Genomic DNA, 21,520 nt, shown 5'->3' with positions numbered 1-21,520 from the left:
TATGGGAGCAACCTAAGCGCTCATTAATTGATAAATGGATAAAAATGACGTGGCATACACAAGAGAATATTATTCAATCATTAAAAAATGAAATCTTGCCATTTAGGATAACATGGATGGATCTAAAGAGTATTATGCTAAGTGAAATTGTGAGACAGAGAAAGATAAATATAGGATTCCATTTATACATGTAACCTAAAAAAACAAAATAAAAAGGGTCATAAATACAGAGAACAAAAGGGTGGTTGCCAAAATGGAGGTGGTGGGGTGTTAGGCAAAATAAGTGAAGAGGATTAAGAGATACAAACTCCCAGTTATAAAATAAGTAAGCCCTGGTGATGTATTATATAGCATAAGGAATTTGGTCCACACTATTACAGTAACTTTTTATGGGACGAGAGAGTTACTAGACTTACTGCGGTGATCATTTTACAGTGCATGTAAAGGTTGAATCAGTATATAGTTAACCTGAAACGAATATTACATCATACATCAATAGAAAATAATTTTTAAAAAGCTTTCTTACAGGAAAGTGTAAATTAGGTAAAATTGCAATTTCACAACATCTGGCATTAAATCAAATATTACCAGGACTGGGGAGAAGGAAGAATATAATATTAAGAGAAAATTAATCCATCAAAACTGACCTGGATTCCGCTCAGGGCAGAGCAGAGATGGCGTCTGCCCACGGGGTCGAGGAGGCTGCACAGGGCGGGGAGCCGGGTCAGCCGGAGCTGCCGCCGCCCCAGCCGCATCCTCCGCCTCCCAGCCAATGCAGGAAAAGGCGGCGGCGTCCACTATGGACGATGGGTTTCTGAACCTGGACTCACCCACCTATGTCCTGTACAGGGACAGGGCAGAATGGGCTGATATAGATCCAGTGCCGTAGAATGATGGCCCTAATCCAGTGGTCCAGATCATTTATAGTGAGAAATTTCAGGACATCTATGATTATTTCCGGGCTGTCCTGCAGCATGACAAGAGAAGGGAATGGGCTTTTAAATTAACCAGAGATGCTACTGAGTTAAATTCAGCCAATTACGCAGTGTGGCATTTCTGGAGAGTTCTCTTAAAGTCACTCCAGAAGGAACTACATGAGGAAATGAACTACATCTCGGCAGTAGTTGAGAAGCAGCCCCAAAACTGTCAAGTTTGGAATCGTAGGCGAGTGCTAGTGGAATGGCTGAGAGACCCATCACAGGAGCTTGAATTTATTGCTGATATTCTTACTCAGGATGCAAAGAATTACCACGCCTGGCAACACCAGACAGTGGGTTATTCAGGAATTCAAACTTTCGGATAATGAGCTGCCGTATGTAGACCAACTTCTCAAAGAGCACATGAGAAATAACTCTGTCTGGAACCAAAGATATTTTGTAATTTTTAACACTGTGGGCTACAATGATCATGCTATATTGGAGAGAGAAGTCCAGTACACTTTGGAAATGATCAAACTAGTCCCACATAATGAAAGTGCGTGGAATTATTTGAAAAGGATTTTGCAGGATCGTGGTCTTTCCAAATACCCCTATCTGTTAAATCAACTACTTGACTTACAACCAAGTCACAGCTCCCCCTACCTAATTGCGTTTCTGGTGGATATCTATGAAGACATGCTAGAAAACCAAGGTGACAACAAGGAGGACATTCTTAATAAAGCATTAGTGTTATGTGAAATCCTAGCTAAAGAAAAGGACACTGTAAGAAAGGAATACTGGAAATGCATTGGAAGATCCCTTCAAAGCAAACACAGCACAGAAAGTGACCCACCTACAAATGTATACCAATAACACCATCTTCACGAACTTGATGGGATGCTTTTATTTTTTGAGACTCTAATGAAGGAGTTAAAAACTAGAGCGATCATTTCTTTTGCCTGTGGTGTAAAACACACAGCACACAGGTCTGCTTTTTAACATGAACTAAATATGTGCTCCTTGGGTGCTGCTGCTATTCAGACTAGTTACAAGTAACTTCATTTTTTTTTTTTTTTAGCAGAGAATTTGGGGGAGGAAGAGGAAGCAGAAAGTCCCATAAAGGAACTTTTGTAGTCTTATCAACATTTACTCTAACCGCTTAGCATCAACTCCTCCCTAAATGATTTGTGTGTCAGGATGTGCAGTGTTAATATTTGTAGGTATGTAAAGGATATAAGCAATCTCAAAAACGACAGAATGATCTCTGTTTGTTTCCAAGGCAAACCATTCAATATCACGGTAATCCAAGCCTATGGCCCAACCATTAATGCTGAAGAGGCTGAGGTTGAATGGTTCTATGAAGACCTACAAGACCTTTTAGAACTAACACCCAAAAAAGATGTCCTTTTCATTATAGGGGACTGGAATGCAAAAGTAGGAAGTCAAGAAACACCTGGAGTAACAGGCAAATTTGGCCTTGGAGTACGGAATGAAGCAGGGCAAAGGCTAACAGAGTTTTGCCAAGAGAACACACTGATCATAGCAAACACCCTCTTCCAACAACACAAGAGAAGACTCTACACATGGACATCACCAGATGGTCAACACCAAAATTGATTATTTTGGTGCAGCCAAAATATATATTATAACCAATATATAATAAATATATATATAATATAATCAATATAATTATATTATAATCAATATAATATTTATGATATTCTTTGTAGCCAAAGATGGAGAAGCCCTATAAAGTCACCAAAAACAAGACCAGGAGCTGACTGTGGCTCAGATCATGAACACCTTATTGCCAAATTCAGACTTAAATTGAAGAAAGTAGGAAAAACCACTAGACCATTCAGATATGACCTAAACCAAATCCCATAAGATTATACAGTTGAAGTGAGAAATAGATTTAAGGGACTAGATCTGATAGGCAGAGTGCCTGATGAACTATGGATAGAGGTTCGTGACATTGTACAGGAGACATGAATCAAGACGATCCCCATGGAAAAGAAATGCAAAAAAGGAAAATGGCTGTCTGGGGAGGCCTTACAAATAGCTGTGAAAAGAAAAGTGAAAAGCAAAGGAGAAAAGCAAAGATATAAGCATCTGAATGCAGAGTTCTAAAGAATAGCAAGAAGAGATAAGAAAGCCTTCTTCAGCAATCAATGCAAAGAAATAGAGGAAAACAACAGAATGGGAAAGACTAGAGATCTCTTCAAGAAAATTAGAGATACCAAGGGAACATTTCATGCAAAGATGGGCTCAATAAAGGACAGAAATGGTATGGACCTAACAGAAGCAGAAGATATTAAGCAGAGGTGGCAAGAATACACAGAAGAACTGTACAAAAAAGAGCTTCATGACCCAGATAATGGTGTGATCCCTCGCCTAGAGCCAGACATCCTGGAATGTGAAGTCAAGTGGGCCTTAGAAAGCATCACTACGAACAAAGCTAGTGGAGGTGATGGAATTCCAGTTGAGCTATTCCAAATCCTGAAAGATGATGCTGTGCAAGTGCTGCACTCAATATGCCAGCAAATTTGGAAAACTCAGCAGTGACCACAGGACTGGAAAAGGTCAGTTTTCATTCCAATCCCAAAGAAAGGCAATGCCAAAGAATGTTCAAACTACCACACAACTGCACTCATCTCACACGCTAGTAAAGTACTGCTCAAAATTCTCCAAGCCAGGCTTCAGCAGTACGTGAACCGTGAACTTCCAGATATTCCAGCTGGTTTTAGAAAAGGCAGAGGAACCAGAGAACAAATTGCCAACATCTGCTGGATCATTGAAAAAGCAAGAGAGTTCCAGAACATCTATTTCTGCTTTGACTATACCAAAGCCTTTGACTATGTGGACCACAATAAACTGTGGAAAATTCTGAAAGAGATGGGAATACCAGACCACCTGATCTGCCTCTTGAGAAACCTATATGCAGGTCAGGAATTAACAGTTAGAACTGGACATAGAACAACAGACTGGTTCTAAATAGGAAAAGGAGTACGTCAAAGCTGTATATTGTAAACCCTGCTTATTTAAGTTATATGCAGAGTACAACATGAGAAATGTTGGGCTGGAAGAAGCACAAGCTGGAATCAAGATTGCCGGGAGAAATATCAATAACCTCAGATATGCAGATGATACCACCCTTATGGCAGAAAGTGAAGAGGAACTAAAAAGCCTCTTGATGAAAGTGAAAGAGGAGAGTGAAAAAGTTGGCTTAAAGCTTAACATTCAGAAAACAAAGATCATGGCACCTGGTCCCATCACTTCATGGCAGATAGATGGGGAAACAATGGAAACAGTGTCATACTTTATTTTGGGGGGCTCCAAAATCACTGCAGATGGTGATTGCAGCCATGAAATTAAAAGACACTTACTCCTTAGAAGGAAAGTTATGAACAACCTAGATAGCATATTCAAAAGCAGAGACATTACTTTGCCAACAAAGGTCCATCTAGTCAAGGCTATGGTTTTTCTAGTGGTCATGTATGGATGTGAGAGCTGGACTGTGAAGAAAGCTGAGTGCCAAAGAATTGATGCTTTTGAACTGTGGTGTTGGAGAAGACTCCTGAGAGTCCCTTGGACTGCAAGGAGATCAAACCAGTCCATCCTAAAGGAGATCAGTCCTGGGTGTTGATTGGAGCGACTGATGCTGAAGCTGAAACTCCAATACTTTGGCCACCTCATGCGAAGAGTTGACTCATTGGAAAAGACTCTGATGCTGGGAGGGATTGGAGGCAGGAGGAGAAGGGGACGACAGAGGATGAGATGGCTGGATGGCATCACTGACTCAATGGACATGAGTTTGCATGATCTCTGGGAGTTGGTGATGGACAGGGAAGGGTGGCGTGCTGTGATTCATTGGGTCACAAAGAGTTGGACATGACTGAGGGACTGAACTGAACTGAAAGGATATAAGTAACTTACCTCCGGTTCAGAAAGCAGGGAATGCAGTTGTTACATTAGAGCTGCTCTGCCATACTTGCCATCTTGCTCTCACTGTAACCAACTAATGCCAAAAGAATGGTTTTGTAATAAAATTATAGATGTATTCTAAAACAAACAGAAAAACTGACCTGGAAATGATATGGGTGATAGAATGAGTAGAGAAGAACAACAGAGCAGTCATTATAACTGTATTTCATTTGTTCTGTTGAATTTTGCCCTGTTTGTTCCACTGGAAACAGGTATAGCTTACAGAGGAGCTGAAAAACTGGCCAGCAGGTCAGTTTTCAGTTTGGACAACAAAGTGCACTGGAGAAGACTCAGGGGATAGACACTGTATTGCAGAGAGAACAGGAGCTGATAAAATGCTAGCCTCTGGGCAGAGTGGGCTCTCAAGGAACCCTCTGAGGGGCTGGGATAGAAGACCTTAGGTAGATGAAGCGCACAGACAATCCTCAAATTGTGTTTCTTGTTTCAATCTTTATTCTTTAAATCTGCTTTAAGTTCCTGGCTACTACATTCTTCTTACTTTATCCTGAGAGGCACTAAGGGGTAGTGAGAAGAGAGGTAAGAGGCAGAAGGTCTGCCTCAGGCTGGGGAGAGTGGAGTAGAGTCCGCTCTGGATGAATTCAGATAAGAGGTCTAGGGGCAGCTCTGTCACAGGCTAGACATATGAAATCAGAAAAAATCACAGGCTCTTTGAGCCTGAGAATCTTCATATGTGAATTTGGTTTTATAAGACTTTTGTAATGTGTATGAAGTATACAAAACACACGGCACAGTGCCTGGCATATCATAGGGCTTTGATGAATGAGAGTTATTGCTGTGACTAAGTTGTCTGCAAATCCTAACCCCCCACCTGTCTTTGTGCATGTGTGTGTATGAGTATGCACTGTCTAGGTATAGGCTTTCTCAGAAAACATAAAGTGCTATGGGATATAGTATGTCAAATCAGACCAAATCAGACAGTGGGACTGTCTTCCCAGCTAGATGTAACTGAAATTTCCTAGAATTGTGTCAAGGATGAACCTCTTCCATCTCTCCCAGTCACCATTTGTAGGGCTTCATAATATATTAGTCCTTCTTCTCTGTGTGTTACTTACAGTAGATGACTGAAACCATATATATATATGTTTCTTCCCATTCATGCCCATACTAGAGTTCAACTCACAAACCAGCACAAACCCGCCAGCATCACTAATCTTATACTTTGGGCTACTAAATAAAATAAGGCTTATTTGAACACGAGCACTGTGAAACTTCAGTAGTCAATGTGATAACAGTCTAGGAGTCTACTAAGTGACTAAAAGGAGTAATATGCAGCACAAAGGGAATCCTGTCCCAGGAGGGATGGAGCAGGACAGAATGAGATTTAATCACAATACTCAGAACTGCAAGCAATTTAAATTTTGTGCATCATGTATTTCTGAAATTTTTAATTTATATTTTAATATTTAGGACCACAGTTGACTGTGGGTAAGTGAAATATTAAAAAGCACAACCAGAAGCCTTCCCTGGTGATCCAGTGGCTAAGACTCCGTGATCCCAGGGCATACAGAAGATCTGGGTCTGATCCCTGGTCAGGAAATTAAATTGTGCATGCTGCAGTTAAGAGTTCACATGTTGCAATTAAAGATCCCATATGCAACAATCAAAAGATCCCACATGCCACAACTAAGATCTGGCACAAATAAATAAAATTTAAAAAACCACCAGGATAAGGGGCATGACAATATCTCACCCTCAAAATTCCACTTTGGTATATTGGTTATTTTGAATTGAAGGTACTTGAGAAATAGTTGGCTCTTCTTTGTCCCCCTGAAAGCAGGAGATAAATCTCCAATATGAAATGTACTCTCCCTTACCAGGAGGAGAGAAGACATCTGTATCAGTAGAGACAGAGAACTGAGAGCCAAAAAGACAGTCTAAACAAACATTGTTACTACTTGGCCATTAACTACACTTAGTCCAAAGCCTTTGTCATGTCAATGCTTCACAAATTTGTCTAAAAGCTTCCTGCTCGAGTTACTTCTTTGAGTCTCATTTTTTGTGGTGCTCCCATATATACAAAATTAATTTGTTTTCCCCCTATTAATCTCTCCTTTTATTACAAGGAAGTTTCAGCCAAGAACTTAAAAGGGGACAGGGAAAATTATTTTTTTCTCCTCTATACCTCCCATGCAACCCTTCCCCCACTTTAACATTAATTTCAACCAGACCAAAACTTTAGCTCTCAAATCCCTTGCCAAATTACACTCAAGACAGCTTGATTAAATTACCCTTTGAATGGAGTGAGTGCTGGCTCTCCTAGGTGATGGCCAACTGTTAGCCCAGTGGCTTCTGTGTCTAATCTCAAGGGAGTATCTTCTATATTTCTCAGAAACTCCTTAGAGGTCACATATACAAAAGAAACAAACAAAAAAAAAAACTTAAGTTTGTGCATGAGTTCAGATGCACTGGGACAAGAATGAAGGTCACATTCCGTTCCTGCTCCAAGTGAGAATTTCTGTCTGGTTTACCTGAGATCAAAAAGTAACAGCTAAAAGCACTTTATCTCTTGACATTGTCGTTTTAACACTTGAAACACATCATCTGAGGGTTTTGTTCCTGCTCATGATGCCATCAGCCTCATCTGACCCACCATTCAGTTTCATGTAAAATTAATTACCACAGAAGGACTTAAAAGTTTTTTTTTTCCCCCGTCCTTCAATATTATTTTTTATATATTTTTTAGAATTATACTCTATTATTTTTAAACTTTTTAGGAAGATTGTATTTCAATTGAAAAAATATTCTATACAATTTTAAAGGTTACTTTCCATTTTCAGTTATTACAAAGTATTGGCTGTATTCCCTATGTTGTACAATGCATCTTTGATCCTATCTTACAGCCAACACTTGGTGTCTCCTAATTCTCCACCCCTAATTGCTCCCCGCCCACACACAGGTAACTGGGCTTCCCCAGTGGCTCAGCAATATAAAAAATCCACCTTCCACACAGGAGAAGTAGGTTCAATCCTTGGGTCAGGACGATTCCCTGGAGAAAGAAACTGCAACCCACTCCAGTATTCTTGCCTGGGAAATTCCATGGACAGAGTTAGCCTGGCGGGCTACTGTTCATAGGGTTGCAAAAGGGTCAGACACAAGTTAGCAACTAAATAAGAACATTTCATACATATTCTTGAAAGAATGAGGCAAATTCATTGTACTTATCATTTAACTTTATAAAATAAGCATTGAAAAGAGAACTAGGATTGCAGTAACATTTTTTCTTTGGAGTTCAACTATCTTAAAGTCGGTTTCTTTCACATTTGCAAGGAAATGTCTATAGCAGTGGGCTTCCCTGGTGGCTCAGCAGATGAAGAATCTTCCTGAAATACAGGAGATGCAGACTTGTGCTTGATCTCTGGTCTGGAAGATCCCCTGGAGGAGGGCACAGCAACCCATCCCAGTAATCTTATCTGGAGAATCCCATGGACAAAGGAGCCTAGTGGGCCACAGCCCATAGGGTCGCAAACGGTCAGACACAAATGAAGTGACTTAGCACATTTACATGCACACCTACAGCAGTATCATGTTATCTTGTTTCAGATGACAAAACAAAATGGATGGATTCACAATTTCTAAAACAAAAGAGCTCTTACAATTAAATCTTATCATAACATGAAATGCAACATCAATAATCACTCATAAAGTTTTGAAAGCAATTAAACCTATATGAAAAGAATCATTCGAATAATGTATATATGAAAAAGAATAAACTTTCATGTTACACATACAAAATAGGGACACACGGTCATATATACTGCTCTCCTTTCAGCCTCACCTCAAATCTAAATTCTATGAATACTAACTGCCTCTTTGAACAATGCACGAAGAAACTATCCCTAGTTGAGGAAGAAGCTGCTAGTCTCGACACTAGACCTTGGAGTGGCGGAGACCCTTGGCTGAAATGCTGGCCTGAGCTTTCTCTTTTTCCTCTTGCAAAGCCTCCTCATACTGAGATGGGAAAGAACTTGGGTCAGTCCCATGAACCTTGGCGATGAACTTCAAGACCTTCATCTTGGTGGTTTCGGCATGAGCTCTGGGGCCCCACAGGAACTCAGACTGCGCAGGATCAGCGCTGGCCACCTGTCGGAACTCTAGGTATCCTTCCCTCACGAAATGTTCGGTGATGAGCTGCTTGGGCTCCCCAAAGATGAAGTGCTTCTTCCCAGAATATAGCCCGGTCACATTCAGAACTTCCCAAACTTCTTCTTCGGTGGCACAGTTGCCCTTCATGAAGATCACACCCAGGATAAGTATCAGGATGCCGACCTTGGGCACGCCTGCTTCACCATGCATCATGCCATCATAGGTGAGACCTGATTTAATGAAAATGCCATAGCAGTGGTTGGTGGGATCCACTTCCTTCAGATCAAGGCCAAAGAGCATCTCTATGCGCTCAGAGGCTCTCAGGAGGATCTCAGGAAAATGGACTTCACAATCGTTATTGACAACCTGGAGCATATCTGCTTTTGTTACTGGCTCTTTCATTTGATACTTGAACAGCAGGAAATTCACCAACACAGCTATTTTACTATCTAGGGCATCCACAGGCACATTCATGAAATCTGGCACAGCCTCTGAAGTGCCTGGCACAGCCTCTGAGGAGCCTGGCACAGCCTCTGAGGTGCCTGGACTATTCTCCTCACCTTGATTCATGGAGACCTCACTTGATTTGCTGGATGCAGAGGCTGTGATGCCAATGGAAGATGCAGAGAAACTCTGAGGACCCTCAGGAGTACTGGGTTTATCACCACCAGGAGCCTCCTTCGAATTTCCAGGCATTTGAGGATGGGGGAGGAGATGGGTCTCCTCCAGAGCCCTGGAGAGCTGTGCCATCTCCAGGTTCTGGGACTGAGTGGAGGCTTGATGGGATTGATGCTGTGCACGTCGTGAACTCGTGTGACGCTTAGACAGTTTGATTCTTACGGGTGGCATTTGGCAGCAGTGGGCAGTGAGAAATCACCACCTAAGGGAAAGAAAGCAGATATGAGTGGCCTCAGCTGGTATACTCAACTGTGCTGGCTCAGATAAAAGTTGCCTTCAATGGACTTTTGCTAACAGTGCTTTAGGGTCTCACAGATCTCCTGGCTGCTGTGTCCCTCATGAAGGAGGAATCTTAATGTTCCTCAGGGACCAGGCAGTCAACCCAGGCTAAAAATTCTCAGGGATCACATAGGCAGGTGTATTGTGTCTCTGTAGCACCATTACCCTTCTGAAAAGGGTGGTTCCATTGGTTCTCACTCAGTTTCATTACCTTGGCCTGTGCCAGGATCTCTTCTCCCATGCTTAAATATGAGGCTTTTCTCCTAAGACCAACTAATGTCACATCCCCTAAAATGACTGAGGAGGATGTGCTGAGGTACCTTCTCCAGAATCTGTGATTTCCCAGGGATGACAACAAAGTTAAAATTGTAGATGCTATCTCTGTTGGTGTTGTGGTCCCCCTAGTTTCACTTGGTATGTTACTTTGAATCTACGTAAGTCTGGGGATCTCTGCTTGCTGCCATAACACTGCCACTCAGAACAAAGCCCTGACCTACTGAGATCTAATTGGGGTAATTAGAGGACACAGCCCCTTGACATCTTTGCCCATAGACTCTCAGCACTGACAACAGTGCAGGGCTGAACTCTTTGTTATCCCTCTTCTACTGGGGTCAGTGTTCCCTCAGTATTCAGTGTCTTTGTCCTGACTACTGGCAGGGCCTCAGACTTGATCACTCTGCAAACTGGTGCCAATCTGTCTGCATCCAAGAGTTCCCTATCTTTCAGAGTCAGCCCAGGATGAACTGAGGAAGTACACTTTCTAACTACCTCTACTAGGTCTTCCTTAGGCCAATAATAAGAACTAGACAATGTGGAGCTCCCTTTTTTCTTGGGTGGATTGACTCCTCAGACCTTATTCTTCATCCTTACTGTGACAGACCCTGGTCTCCTTCCTTTGCTGACCTCATATGATATAGGACATAGGCCAAGGACATCAGCTGTCTGTACCATCCAAGAAGGAAGAAAGCAGGGAAGTTGTCGTGAGATCTTTGACCAGGTTCCCTAAGCTGATAAAGTTCTGGGGCTCTTTGACAACCCTATGTTCTGGGCTGGATTCCATTGTGTCTTTCTCTATGTCTCCACACAGACTATTGTACTGCCTCCTGATTTGTGCCACCTCCTTCAGACCATGACTGCCACCTCCCTAGAAGTGAGCTGATGAGACTTCCGGCTAGCCTTGTCTAGGACATCCCAGGGAATGACTACAAAGTCATGACAGGTATATGAGAGTGTCCCATCTATGTTCAAGTAGGTAGTCAGCTCTTTGCTTAAAAAAATGTCTTTACTTTGAATTTTGACAGTGTATGAGAATCCTTCCCTCTGATGACCAGAAGTTGTTCCTCACACTAGAGAGTCATGACCCTGCAACCTCTGAGGAAGTATTAAGAGGATCTGACATGCAGAGTTCCCAAACATGAGACAAATACAGTTTTGTTGAGATCATAAGGTTCTAGAGTTGATATCCCCATAAGCCTCAATTAGGATACTTTCCTTGACTTATAACAAGTAGTGGGATCCCACATTATGTTCACAAACCAATCTTCATAACCCTGAATTCACTAAGCAGTAAATGTGGCGATGTTTCAGTCTGATAGCTTTGCATGGGGCCTCGCAAAGCTGACAGCAGATCTAAAATGACTTTGGCTCCTATCTTCTGGGACGGGAAACTCTCTCAGTCCTTTCTCGGGGGCTTTACTTTGGCAACTAGTAATGGCACCCCACTCCAGTACTCTTGCCTGGAAAATCCCATTGACGGAGGAGCCTGGAAAGCTGCAGTACACGGGGTCGCTGAGGGTTGGACACGACTGAGCGACTTCACTTCCACTTTTCACTTTTACGCATTGGAAAAGGAAATGGCAACCCACTCCAGTGTTCTTGCCTGGAGAATCCCAGGGATGGGGAAGCCTGGTGGGCTGCCGTCTATGGAGTCGCACAGAGTCGGACACGACTGAAGTGACTTAGCTTAGCAGCAGAGCCTTAGTCATCACCTTCTGATACCAAAGGCCATCCCTGCCCACCCCCTCAAAAAGCGAGATCTATTCACTGAGACAACTGAGAAATAAAGGATGGGGAATCCTACACAATCACCATAGCAGGCTTACCAGTGTTGACAGTATGGTTAAGATAATCTGGACCCCTCTGTTCTGGGGCTGGCAGGCCCCTCAAACCTCATTTAGGGACCTTACTTTGGTCTTAACAGGCCTTGGGACTCATCTTTTGCTCACTTCATGTGCTAAGCCCTGTATATCCCAACACTCTCCTCACTGAAAGCCCAAGAAGGAAGAGGAGAGGCATATCATCCTGTCTGCTTCCCTGGACTGATGGTTAAGAGTGTATCCTTGTTGCCACCCCCCTTCTACCCCGTCCTAGGGTAACTTAGGCTCTGGGTCCTAAATCTGTGTCTTAAGTTTCTGGAACTCCTTCTACTCTGTCCTTTGTAATCCCAAGGACCCCACTCAGATAAACACAAATCACTTCCCTGAGCCCTCAGAAGACTAAAGTAGAATGCAGGAATTCTGACCACTCTTTCCTCAGGCTTACAAGGGCTAAATGCAGAGGCAGAGTGAAGTTCATGGAGATCACACCTGCACTGGAATGGTGTGCCCCATTAGTCCTCATTCAATTCCTACATTGCTCTTGGCACTGTATAAGACTCCTCTTCTCTTCTGACCTGATGCCCATTCTTTCATGACTTCCAAAGAGGAAGCAAGGGAATATTTCCTCTGGATATCCCTGTCCACAACTTCCTAGGGTGACAATATCTGTGGACACTGTGGGATCACATGTATCTGGAAGTGAATGTTTCCTCACTGATAACTCTGGGCTCTTACTGTGTATACTTTAAGCACCTGGGAATCCTCCTTCTGATAACCAACTTCCTTTTTCAGACCAAGGCTCACAAATTCCTAAAACTAAAAATGATGAAATTATCTGATACATGGTCAACCTTTCTACCTCAACCTTTCTAGAGATCTCACATGCTTAGCCACAGGGGAATAGACGAGCTTGATGTTAATGGGCTGTTCTGGAATTGTTGCTGCTGTTCAGTCACTCAGTTGTGTCCAACTCTGTGACCCCATGAACTGCAGCATGCCAAGCTACCCTCTCCTTCACTATTTCCCGCAGTTTGCTCAAACTCGTGTCCCTTGAGTCAGTGATGCCATCCAACCATCTCATCCTCTGCATACCCCTTCTCCCCCTGCCCTCAATCTTTCCCAGTGTCACGGTCTTTCCCAAGGAGGTGGCTCTTCACATTAGGTGGTCAAAGTATTGCACTTCAGCTTCAGCATCAGTCCTTCCAACAGGGTTGATTTCCTTTAGGACTGGCTGGTTTGATCTCCTTGGGCAGTCCAAAGGACTCTCAAGAGTTTTCCCCAGCACCACAGTTCTAAAGCATCAATTCTTCAGCACTCAGCCTTCTTTATGGTACAACTCTCATATCTCTACATGACTACTGGGAAAACCATAGCTTTGATTATATGTGTGCTTCAAAATCACTGTGGACAGCGACTGCAGCCATGAAATTAAAAGATCTTGCTCCTTGGAAGGAAAGCTGTAACAAACCTAGATAGCATATTAAAAAGCAGAGACATCAGTTTGCTGACAAAGGTCCATATAGTAAAGAGTTATGCTTTTTCCAGTATTCATGTACAGACGTGAAAAATGGACCACAAAGAAGGCTGAGAGCTGAAGAATTGATGCTTTTGAAGTGCAGTGCTGGAGATGACTCTCGAGAGTCCCTTGGACTGCAAGGTGATCAAGCCAGTCAATCCTAAAAAAAAGTCAACCCTGAATATTCATTGGAAGGACTGATGCTGAAGCTGAAGTGCAATACTTTGACCACCTGATGCAAAGAGCAGACTCCTTGGAAAAGACCCTGATGCTAGGAAAGATTGATGGAAGGTAGAGAATGGGGCTACAGGGGACAAAATGGTTGGACAGCATCACTGACTCAAGGGACATGAGTTTGAGCAAAGTGTAGGAGATAGTAAGAGGACCAGGAAGCCTAGCGTGCTGCAGTCCATGGTGTCACACAGAGTCAGACACAACTTAGAGACTGAACAGCAACATAAAATTTAGAATAAATCTTTACCTTCCTGAGACTCAGAGAAGGAAAGGAAGGATGGCCTCTGCCTGTTTCACTCCCTGGATCTCTCAGGGCTGTGGAGCCCCCTCTGCCATTACTTGGTTAGTCCCACAATCCTCCCATGCATTCCCCAAACTGAATCCAGGTAGGTAATGTGTCCAGTGCCATGTGCTGCCTAAGGTCCTGAAGTTCAAATAAGGCCCCATCTGTGTGAGACCCCAGAAATGCAAGTGAGAAAAACCTCATGACAGGACATGGAGAGCTGACAAGAAGGGTAGATGCTGTGTACACCCTCCCTCCTGGGGTCAGAGGATTCCTAAGAATTTATTTGGGGTCCTCATCGGGATTCCTGCAGGACATATTAGCTGCACAATGAGAGGTTTAATGGTATTGACCGGTGTTATGGACAAATATTATGAAGGGGAAATACATGTTATGGTAAATGTTGTGAAAATGGGAAATGTATACTTACAAAAAGGGGAATGTTTTGCACAATTATTACTTTTGCCATATGTTAAACCAATAAAGGCATCTGATAAAGTTCGGCAGGGAGGCTTTGGCAGTACCAACCTTACTGCTGCACTATCCACCTTATTAAAGGAACATCAGAAACCCATGCTTACTTTACGCATATGGGGAAAGAATTTCACAGGCATGTTAGATACCGGAGCTAACATTTCAATCATTAGAGCTGCAGAATGGCCCCTCGATTGGGGTAAGGTTATGGCTCCTTCTAGACTATTAGGAGTGGGTGAAACTGATGCCAAACAAACTTTTGTCAATGCATCCTATTTACAAGTGTATGGCCCTGATCAAATTGTAGCTTATCTTAAACCATATATTACTAATATCCCTATCAATTTATGGGGAAGAGATTTTCTTGAACAAACGAAAGCCACAATTTCTTTAAATGAACCCTTTTAATGGGGGCCACTGAGTTAACACTGCTGCCCCTTGATTGGGAATCTGATACCCCAGTATGGACACCTCAATGGCCCCTAACTAAAGAAAAATTGGCAACTCTTACGCAATTAGTTAATGAAGAATTACAAAAAGCTCATATAGAACCTTCATCTTCCCCATGGAATTCCCGTTTTTGTAATAAAAATGAAATCAGGAAAATGGCAAATGTTGATAGATTCAAGAAATGTTAATAATACCATGTTACCTATGGGGCCCTTACAACCCGGATTGCTCTCCCCCTCTATGGTACCAAAAGGATGGTCTAGAGTTATTATTGACTTACAAGACTGTTTTTTTTACTATACCTTTGCACCCTAAAGATAGAAAACATTTTGCCTTTGCAGTTCCTTCTATAAATCACATGGCTCCTGTTACAAGATTTCAATGGAAGGTGCTACCTCAGGGAATGATGAACTCCCCTACCATTTGCCAATATCTCATATCTGTTTTATTACAATCCATTATAGATAAACATCCTACTGCGTTTATAATTCATTACATGGATGATATACTTCTCTCTATGAAATCTGAACTCTGTTTACAACAGTTATATAATGAAGTTACTACTACTCTTCAAAATCATGGCCTGCTTGTAGCACCAGATAAAATTCAATGGAAAGCACCCTTTAATTATTTAGGACATATTCTGGAAGAATCTAAAATCAAACCTCAAAAAACTCAAACTTCTATGCAATCTCTATGCACATTGAATGATTTTCAAAAATTGCTAGGAGATATTAATTGGCTATGGCCATCTGTTGGCATCCCCACCTATGCCTTACAAAATCTATTTAAAATTTTAGAGGGATCCTGTGACCCTAATAGCCCTAGGCTATTACACCCCTACACCCCTAGGGGTGGGGGTAGGGTGGTATTGGTGGGTGGGGTGTTGGGGGTCATGGTGGGCACGTGAGGGTGGGGTGGTACGAATGAGGTGTGCTGGTGGGGTGTTGGGGGTGGGGGGGAGGTGTCGGGGTGGGGGTGGGGTGTCGAGGTGGGGGTAGGGCGGGTGAGGTGTGGGGGTGGGGGTTGGGTGTCAGGATGGGGGTAGGGCGAGTAGGGTGTCGGGGTGGGGGTAGGGCAGGTGGGGTGTGGGATGTCGGGGTGGGGGTAGGGCGGGTGGGTTGTAGGGTGTGGCGGGGTGTCGGAGTGGGGTAGGGCGGGAGGGGCATTGGGGTTGGGGGTGGGGTGTCAGGGTAGGGGTAGGCCGGGTGGGGTGTGGGGGTTGGGTGTCAGGGTGGGGGTAGGGCAGGTGGGGTGTGGGATGTCGGGGTGGGGATAGGGCGAGTGGGGTGTCGGGGTGGGGGAAGGGCAGATGGATTGTCGGGGTTGGGGATGGGGTGTTGAGGTGGAGGTAGGGCGGGTGGGGTGTTGGGTGTGGCAGGGTGTCGGGGTGGGGATAGGGCGGTGTGGGGTGTTGGGTGTGGCGGGGTGGGGGTAGGGCGGGTGGGTCATCGGGGGTGGGGGTGGGGTGTCGAGGTGGGGGCAGGGCGGGTGGGGTGTCAGGGGTGGCAGGGTGTCAGGGTGGGGGTAGGGCGGGTGGGGTGTGGGATGTCGGGGTGGGGGTAGGGCGAGTGGGGTGTCGGGGTAGGGGTAAGGCAGATGGGATGTTGGGGTTGGGGATGGGGTGTTGAGGTGGAGGTAGGGCGGGTGGGGTGTCGGGTGTGGCGGGGTGGGGGTAGGGCGGGTGGGTCATCGGGGTGGGGGTGGGGTATCGAGGTGGGGGTAGGGCGGGTGGGGTGTCAGGGGTGGCAGGGTGTCAGGGTGGGGGTAGGGCGGGTGGGGTGTCAGGGTGTGGCGTGGTGGGGGTAGGGCGGGTGGGTAGGGTTTTCGGGGGTGGGGGTGGGGTTCGAGGTGGGGTAGGGCGGGTGGGGTTCGAGGTGGGGTAGGGCGGGTGGGGTGGGGAGGTGTTGGGGTGGGGTCAGGGCAGGTGGGGCATTGGGGGTGGGGGTGGGGTGTCAAGGTGGGGGTAGGGCGGATGGAGTGTTGGGGGTGGTGGTGGGGTGTCGAGGTGGAGGTAGGGCGGGTGGGGTGTCAGGGTGTGGGTAAGGCGGCTGGGGCGTCAGGGGTGGGGGTGGGGTTCATGGTGGGGGTAGGGCAGGTGGGGTGTTTGGGGTGGCGGGGTGTCAGGTGGGGGTGGGGGTAGTGCGGTTGAGGCATCGGGGTGGGGGTGAGGGTGGGGGTAGGGCGGGTGGGGTGTGGGGGTGGGATGTCGGGTGGAGGTAGGGTGGGTGGGGTGTCAGGGTGGGGGTAGGGTGGGTGGGGCGTCAGGGTGGGGGTAGGGTGGGTGGGGCATCGGCAGTGGGGGTGGGGGTAGGGCGGGTGGGGTGTGGGGGTGGGGTGTCGGGTGGAGGTAGGGCGGGTGGGGTGTCAGGGTGGGGGTAGGGCGGCTGGGGGTGGGGTTCAGCAGGTGGGGTGTCAGGGTGTCAGGGTGGGGATGGGGGTAGTGCAGGTGGGGCGTCTGGGGTGGGGGTAGGGCGGGTGGGGTGTGGGGGTGGGGGTGTCGGGTGGAGGTAGGGCAGGTTGGGTGTCAGGGTGGGGGTGGGGTTTGAGGTGGGCGTAGGGTGGATGGTGTTTCGGGGGTGGGGGTGGGGTTCGACGTGGGGGTAGGACGGGTTGGGGGTCAGGGGTGGCGGGTGTGGTAGCGTGGCGGGGTGGGGGTGGGGTGGTGGGGTAGGGCAGGTGGGGGTGGGGGTATGGCAGATGGTGTGTGGGGGTGGGCTGCCGGGTGGAGGTAGGGTGGGTAGGGTTTCGGGGGTGGGCGTGGGGTTCGAGGTGGGGGTAGGGCAGGTGGGGTGTCGGGGGTGGCAGGGTGTGTGGGGGTAGGGCGGGTGGGGTGTCGGGTGTGGCGGGGTGGGGGTAGGGCGGGTGGGGCAACAGGGGTGGGGGTGGGGTGTCGGGTGGAGGTAGGGTGGGTAGGGTTTCGGGGGTGGGGGTGGGGTTCGAGGTGGGGGTAGGGCGGGTGGGGTGTCAGGGTGGGGGTAGGGCAGGTGTGGTGTCTGGGTGGGGATAGGGCAGGTGGGGTGTCGGGGTGGGGATAGGGCGGGTGGGGTGTCAGGGGTGGGGGTGGGGCGTTGGGGTGGGGGTAGGGCGGGTAAAGGGGTTAAGAGGCTCCCTGGGCCGATTGCCCTGACGAGAATCATTGACTCACTGCTATTCTGTGGGGCCGGGTCACCTCTAAACTTAAACTTACTAAGGGGCGTTTGTTTTTGGACCTGTACGTCGGGGACTCTGAGCCCCGCACCTAAAAGACACCACCTCAGACGGCCAAACAGAAAGCACTGATAGGTCAGCCATGAACCTGCCTGCGCAGGAACCTTACCAGGGTTCTGTTGGTGTTCTCATTAGGTGGGCGCCCTCCGTTCTGGGACAGGGGGGTCCCCTTGGTACTCATTTAGAGGTTTACCTCATTTAGAGGCTTACCTGACAGTTAACGGCACCTGTGGCTCCACTGTGGGACTTCGCGCTTCTGATCCAAGCTCTCACAGCCTTGTGGTTCCAACGGAAAATCAGGGGGCATAACCTCCGCTGACGTCAGCCTATAGCTTCCGGGGTCACCCAGCAAGCTGGGTGGGCGTTGTGCGCATGCGCTCAGTTTCAGAGGACGTGGCTGCTGGTCTTGCTCGAAGTTTTTACAAAAGCTTTTGCCAGGCTGTGGGAACGTTGACATCTTTTAATATTGAGTAATCAAAAATGTCTATCATCATTTTATTCTTAAAGTGAACGTCACTCAGTGGTGTCGGACTGTTTGCGACCCCATGGAATATACAGTCCCTGAAATTCTCCAGACCAGAATACTAGAGTAGGTAGCCTTTTCCTTCTCTAGGGGATCTTCCCAACCCAGGGATTAAACCCAGGTCTCCCACATTGCAGGCAGAGTCTTTACCAGCTGAGCCACAAGGGAAGCCCAAGAATACTAGAGTGGGTGAAGTGAAGTGAAGTCACTCAGTTGTGTCCGACTCTTTGCGACCCCATGGACTGTAGCCTACCAGGCTCCTCTGTCCATGGGATTTTTCAGGCAATAGTACTGGAGTGGATTGCCATTTCCTTCTCCAGGGGATCTTCCCGACCCAGGGATCGAACCTGGGTCTCCCGGATTGTAGACAGACGCTTAACTGTCTGAGCCACCAGCCTACTCTTTAACGAAGATTCTATATAGGAAAGTAATGTGAAACAGAGCTACCAAAGAGATAAGCATCAGAAAACAAAAACAATGCTAATATAATTAAACATCAATAGAGCATGTAGGAGGTAAATCTACTAATGAAAAACTGTTAAAGTAATAAAATGGTTTTAAACAAAATTTCTAGGTATAAGATAAATATATAAAAATGCACCTTTTTCTGTAGCAACAAACAGTATTAAGGTGAATTCAAATAAAAATAACTTTTAAACTATAATGATAAATACCTCATTCCTAAAAATAAGTATAAGAACTCCACAGAAAAATGATACAGATATTTCTTGAAATTGCTTACATCCTAACTAAATGGAGAAATATTATATGCATTTCTATGTAAGATTCAATATTATAAGCATGTTATTCAGTGTTAGTCACTCAGTTGTGTCCAACTCTTTGTGACCCCATGGACTGTAGCCCACCAGGCTCCTTTGTCCATGGAATTCTCTAGGCAAGAATACTAGAGTAGGTAGCCATTCCCTTCTCCAGGGGATTTTCCCAACCCAGGGATCAAACCCAGGTCTCCTGCGTTGCAGGCAGGTTCTTCACCATCTGAGCCACCAGGTAAGCATAAACATATTCATCTTCCCCAAATTTAATCTACTAGTAACTATAATGTCTCTTTCTCAATGAAGCCACATAATTTATGTGTGAATGTTTATGTATGTGTGTATGTGTGCAAACCTTGACAAAGTAATTCTAAAATTTAAATTGACTTGCAAAAGTCTATGAATAGCCAATATACTCTTGAAAAAAAAGATATTATATTAAGAATTGTGAAAACATGACAGTAATGAGAGTTTGTGGTATAGATATGGGCATGTTCCAAAACAGACTCATTGTACATAACCTGGTTTATTGAAAGTTAGCTACTATTGAGAAGCGGGGGGAAAGAACAGTGTTTAATAAAAAATTACAACACAATAGTTTGATATCCACATTAAACACAAAATGTGATGTTTAGAAATAAAACTGTCCCTCACACAACACAGATTTCATTTGCAAATGGATTAACACAAATTCCAATTCCAAGTGGATTAGAAACTTAACTTTTTAACATTTTAGAGTTTATGGAATAAGCACTGCTGCTGCTAAGTCGTTTCAGTCGTGTCCGACTCTGTACGACCCCATAGATGGCAGCCCACCAGGCTCCCCCATCCCTGGGATTCTCCAGGCAAGAATACTGGAGTGGGTTGCCATTTCCTTCTCCAATGCATGAAAGTGAAAAGTGAAAGTGAGCACAGGCATAGGCAAATAGACCAAAGTAACCAAACAGAGTGTCTCCAAACAGACCACTTGTATATGTTGCTTGATTTAAAAAAAAAAAAAAGCCTTTGCAGAGAAGTGGGGAAAAAGCACTATTTTTATGAAGAAATGACAGCAGAACAGTTGGTTCTAGAAGAATTCAGATCACCTTTCTAGTCCCAGCTCTGTTATATTCTAGCCCTGTCAACATGGGCATATTACCAAACTCTATGAGCCTCAGGCTGTTCATCTGTTAAATGGGTTTGATAAGCCCTGTATTCTAGGACTGCTGGAATATAGGTAATATATATAAAGCATATATCATAGTGCCTGGAATATCTGAGATGATTAACAGTTTGTGAATGCATTTCTCAGAGCTCATGAAGGACATGGAATAGTAAATCAACCAAAATGCTGATTTGCAAGTAAAATGTCAACTTCCCCCATTTGAAGACATAATGTGGTAGGGAAGAACAAATCTGACTCCATATTAGATGTGTTCCTTTTACTTTACTTCACTTCACTTTTTACTTTAACCTTACTGTAACTTTTGTGCTCTGGTGCCTGTGCTTAGTCATGCTGGCTCTGCACCTTCTTTAAAAGAATATTGCCTATAGCTTGAAATATACAGGATAACCTGACCATGACCTGACAAGAAAACATTTGTGCTGTTGGAGTTTACAGGAAGATTGTGTGATCTGACAGACCATGACTTCTGGATTTTTAAGGCATGAGCCACCACACATTTCCTTGCAAGGCCCTGTAATAAGCCTTTCTCTGCTCCAGACTCCAGCCTTTTGGTGTTGTTTGGCCTCACTGTGTGTTGGGCACAAGGACTTTCATTTAGTAAAATATTATTTGAGTGGTGAAGAGTCTTCTCCATTTGGATACAATTCACAGCTCCTAAAATTTGTGTGAAGGGCCACCGTCTTCTACTCCTCCCAGCTGCCATTCCATCCAAACCACACCTATTTTCATTCATTCCACCACAAGCAGAAATCTAGCCATTTGTAGACTTACAAAAGATAACAATTCAAATGTCCTTTTTAATGCAGTAGGCTCTAGTTCTCAGTCCAAAGACAA

General features: G+C 45.2%; 1 protein-coding gene and 1 pseudogene across 3 annotated transcripts in view; one reads left to right on the top strand and one right to left on the bottom strand.

The window, feature by feature from the left end:
* Nucleotides 1-674: 674 nt before the first annotated feature.
* Nucleotides 675-1,790, top strand: LOC102389149 (annotated as a pseudogene).
* Nucleotides 1,791-8,070: 6,280 nt separating this feature from the next.
* Nucleotides 8,071-21,520, bottom strand: part of LOC102416591 (melanoma-associated antigen B16) — a 113,235-nt gene continuing 99,785 nt past the window's right edge. For all 3 annotated transcript variants that reach the window (XM_044936913.1, XM_025276636.2, XM_044936915.1), the window contains 2 exons: nt 18,436-18,664; nt 8,071-9,885 (listed from right to left, as the gene is read on the bottom strand). In XM_044936913.1, coding sequence (XP_044792848.1) covers nt 8,790-9,854 — 1,065 coding nt within the window. In that variant the 5' untranslated portion in view covers nt 9,855-9,885; nt 18,436-18,664 and the 3' untranslated portion in view covers nt 8,071-8,789. The remainder of the gene's footprint in view (nt 9,886-18,435; nt 18,665-21,520) is intronic.

The sequence above is a fragment of the Bubalus bubalis genome, chromosome X, assembly GCF_019923935.1.
Source record: "Bubalus bubalis isolate 160015118507 breed Murrah chromosome X, NDDB_SH_1, whole genome shotgun sequence".
Taxonomy (NCBI): domain Eukaryota; kingdom Metazoa; phylum Chordata; class Mammalia; order Artiodactyla; family Bovidae; genus Bubalus; species Bubalus bubalis.
The sequence above is the reverse complement of the archived record's forward strand: the minus strand, read 5'-3'. Positions and strand labels throughout refer to the sequence as shown.